This window comes from Plectropomus leopardus, unplaced genomic scaffold, assembly GCF_008729295.1.
Source record: "Plectropomus leopardus isolate mb unplaced genomic scaffold, YSFRI_Pleo_2.0 unplaced_scaffold6093, whole genome shotgun sequence".
Classification (NCBI taxonomy): Eukaryota; Metazoa; Chordata; class Actinopteri; order Perciformes; family Serranidae; genus Plectropomus; species Plectropomus leopardus.
Window position 1 is genome coordinate 1 of NW_024666988.1, and position 2,166 is coordinate 2,166.

At 44.8% G+C, this 2,166-nt stretch overlaps 1 protein-coding gene across 1 annotated transcript; it reads left to right on the forward strand.

The window, feature by feature from the left end:
- Nucleotides 1-6: 6 nt before the first annotated feature.
- On the forward strand, nucleotides 7-2,048 carry LOC121939797 (integrin alpha-IIb-like; the record flags this gene model as incomplete). Its single annotated transcript, XM_042482746.1, has 5 exons — nucleotides 7-165; nucleotides 904-1,034; nucleotides 1,112-1,212; nucleotides 1,695-1,860; nucleotides 1,999-2,048. Coding segments are annotated over exons 1-5 (591 nt in total), but the record flags the coding sequence as incomplete, so codon positions are not given.
- Between the last annotated feature and the right edge of the window lie 118 nt (nucleotides 2,049-2,166).

Sequence of the window (2,166 nt, forward strand, 5' to 3'; positions counted from 1 at the left end):
GACAGGCAGACAGACAGGTGAGATGTGTGTGTTCAGGGGTGTGCTGTTATGTGTGTGTGTCAGTGTGTGTGTGTGTCTGAACCTGTTGAATGAAGCCGTGACGTTCAGCGGACCGACAGGAAGTCTGTTTGGATTCTCCGTCGACTTTCACACCTTCAACAACAAGTAAGAAACCCATAACTGTCCCTTAAATAACCCTTAACTGACCCTTAACTTTCACACCTTTAACAAGTAAGAAACCCTTAAACTACCTTTAATTAACCCTTAACTGTCCCTTAACTTTCACACCTTAAACAAGTAAGAAATCCTTAACTGAGCCTTAAATAACCCTTGACTGACCCTTAGCTAATCCTTAACTGAGCTGTAACTAACCCTTAACTCGCCCTTAACTTTCACACCTTCAACAACAAGTAAGAAACCTTTAAGTGACCCTTAACTAACCCTTAACTGACCCATAAACAACCCTTAAACAATCTTTCATTAACCATAAACTTTCAATTGACCTTTAAATGTTCAATTTGTGAGATGTGGGCAGTTTAAAACATTCAAAAAGTGAACTAACCCCTTAACCCAAACCGATCCAGTGTGAAGAAGTCACATTGTTGACGTCACGTCCAAGATGTCCATGAATAATTCTGCAGAGATATCCACTGTTACACTAATGATCAATCAGTTAAACTAATGATCAGTTGATAATTGTCTGTGTGTTGATGCATGTGTCCTAAATGTAGTCCAGATTGTGTATTTGAGTGTTTCAGTGAATTTGCAGCTCAGCTCCTACAATAAGTCTAAAATTCACTGTGGAAACTAAATAGTTACATTCAGACTGTTAAGTGCAGTGAATAGGTCCTTGAAGAAGTCCTTGAAGAGGTCCTTGAATGGGTCGTCCTGTGTCCTCCGCAGGTCCTTCGTTGTCATTGGAGCTCCCAAAGCCGACACCAACCAATCAGGAGTGACGAAGGGAGGGGGCGTGTTCCTCTGCCCCTGGTCACCTGGAGGCGGAGCCTGTGACATCGTCAACTTTGACCTGAAAGGTGAGTTCCTGCTTGCTCATGATCCATCATGATGTACTTCCTGTCTGACTTCCTGTCTGACTTCCTTTGTGTGTCAGGTGACGAGGACTTCAGCAGCGGCGCTCTGACCTTCATCACCTTCAAGAGTGAGCAGTGGTTTGGAGCCTCAGTCCGATCAGTCAGCAACACACACCTGCTGGTGACTACACACACACACACACACACACACACACACACACACACACACACACACACACACAGTAACATGTACATACACAGAAGTGTGTTTTGTTTATTGTTTACTCTGTAAACACTGTGTTTAAATCAACATGAGATCAGTGGCGACATCATCAAACTCACTTCCTGTTGATTTTTTTACACCAGCTGAAACAAACATAGCACGTATTTCAAAATAAGAGCACAAAACTAAAAACATAAGAAACAAAAAAACAAACATAAAATAGCAAACATGATATTAAAATAAACATCAAACAGACCCAAAATCTGAGGAGCATCATGTCAGCACCGCTCTGCAGCTCCTCACCAGGGCGGCGAGGCGAGGGCGGCGGTAGTTGAGGGTGGTGCCAAGGTGAACACTGAAAACAACAAACAGACGAGTCTTTGTTAGTTTTTTTGTTTGATTGTTTGTTTGGCTCTGAGTGTAAATGTGTCACCTGGCAGGCGTGTGCGCCACTTTCTCATTGGATGGCTCAGAGGCCAAGGGCGGAGTCTGGGAAAACACCTGTGGGGAACTGCCTCCTATTGGACCAAAGTACAGGAAGGTCCGCCTCCTTCTCCCCCTGCAGAGGAGTCCTGATGGAGGATGACTACCGCCGCATAGACAACCGTCTGTAACACACACCCACACACACACACACACACACACACACACTGAAAAATACACCCATGCACACACATATACAGAAATACACACATACACTCAGGCGGGGACACGCCCCCCTTACTGACTCTGTCTGTTGCCTAGGAAACGACAAGCGTTACTGTGAGGTTGGCTTCAGCACTGACATCACCAAGGTGAGGAGATGGAGGGCGGAGTCAATTATGTGGACACTAACTAACAAACTACGTCATCATGATAACAGCTGGTGTGTGTGTGTGTGTGTGTGTGTGTGTGTGTGTGTGTGTGTGTGTG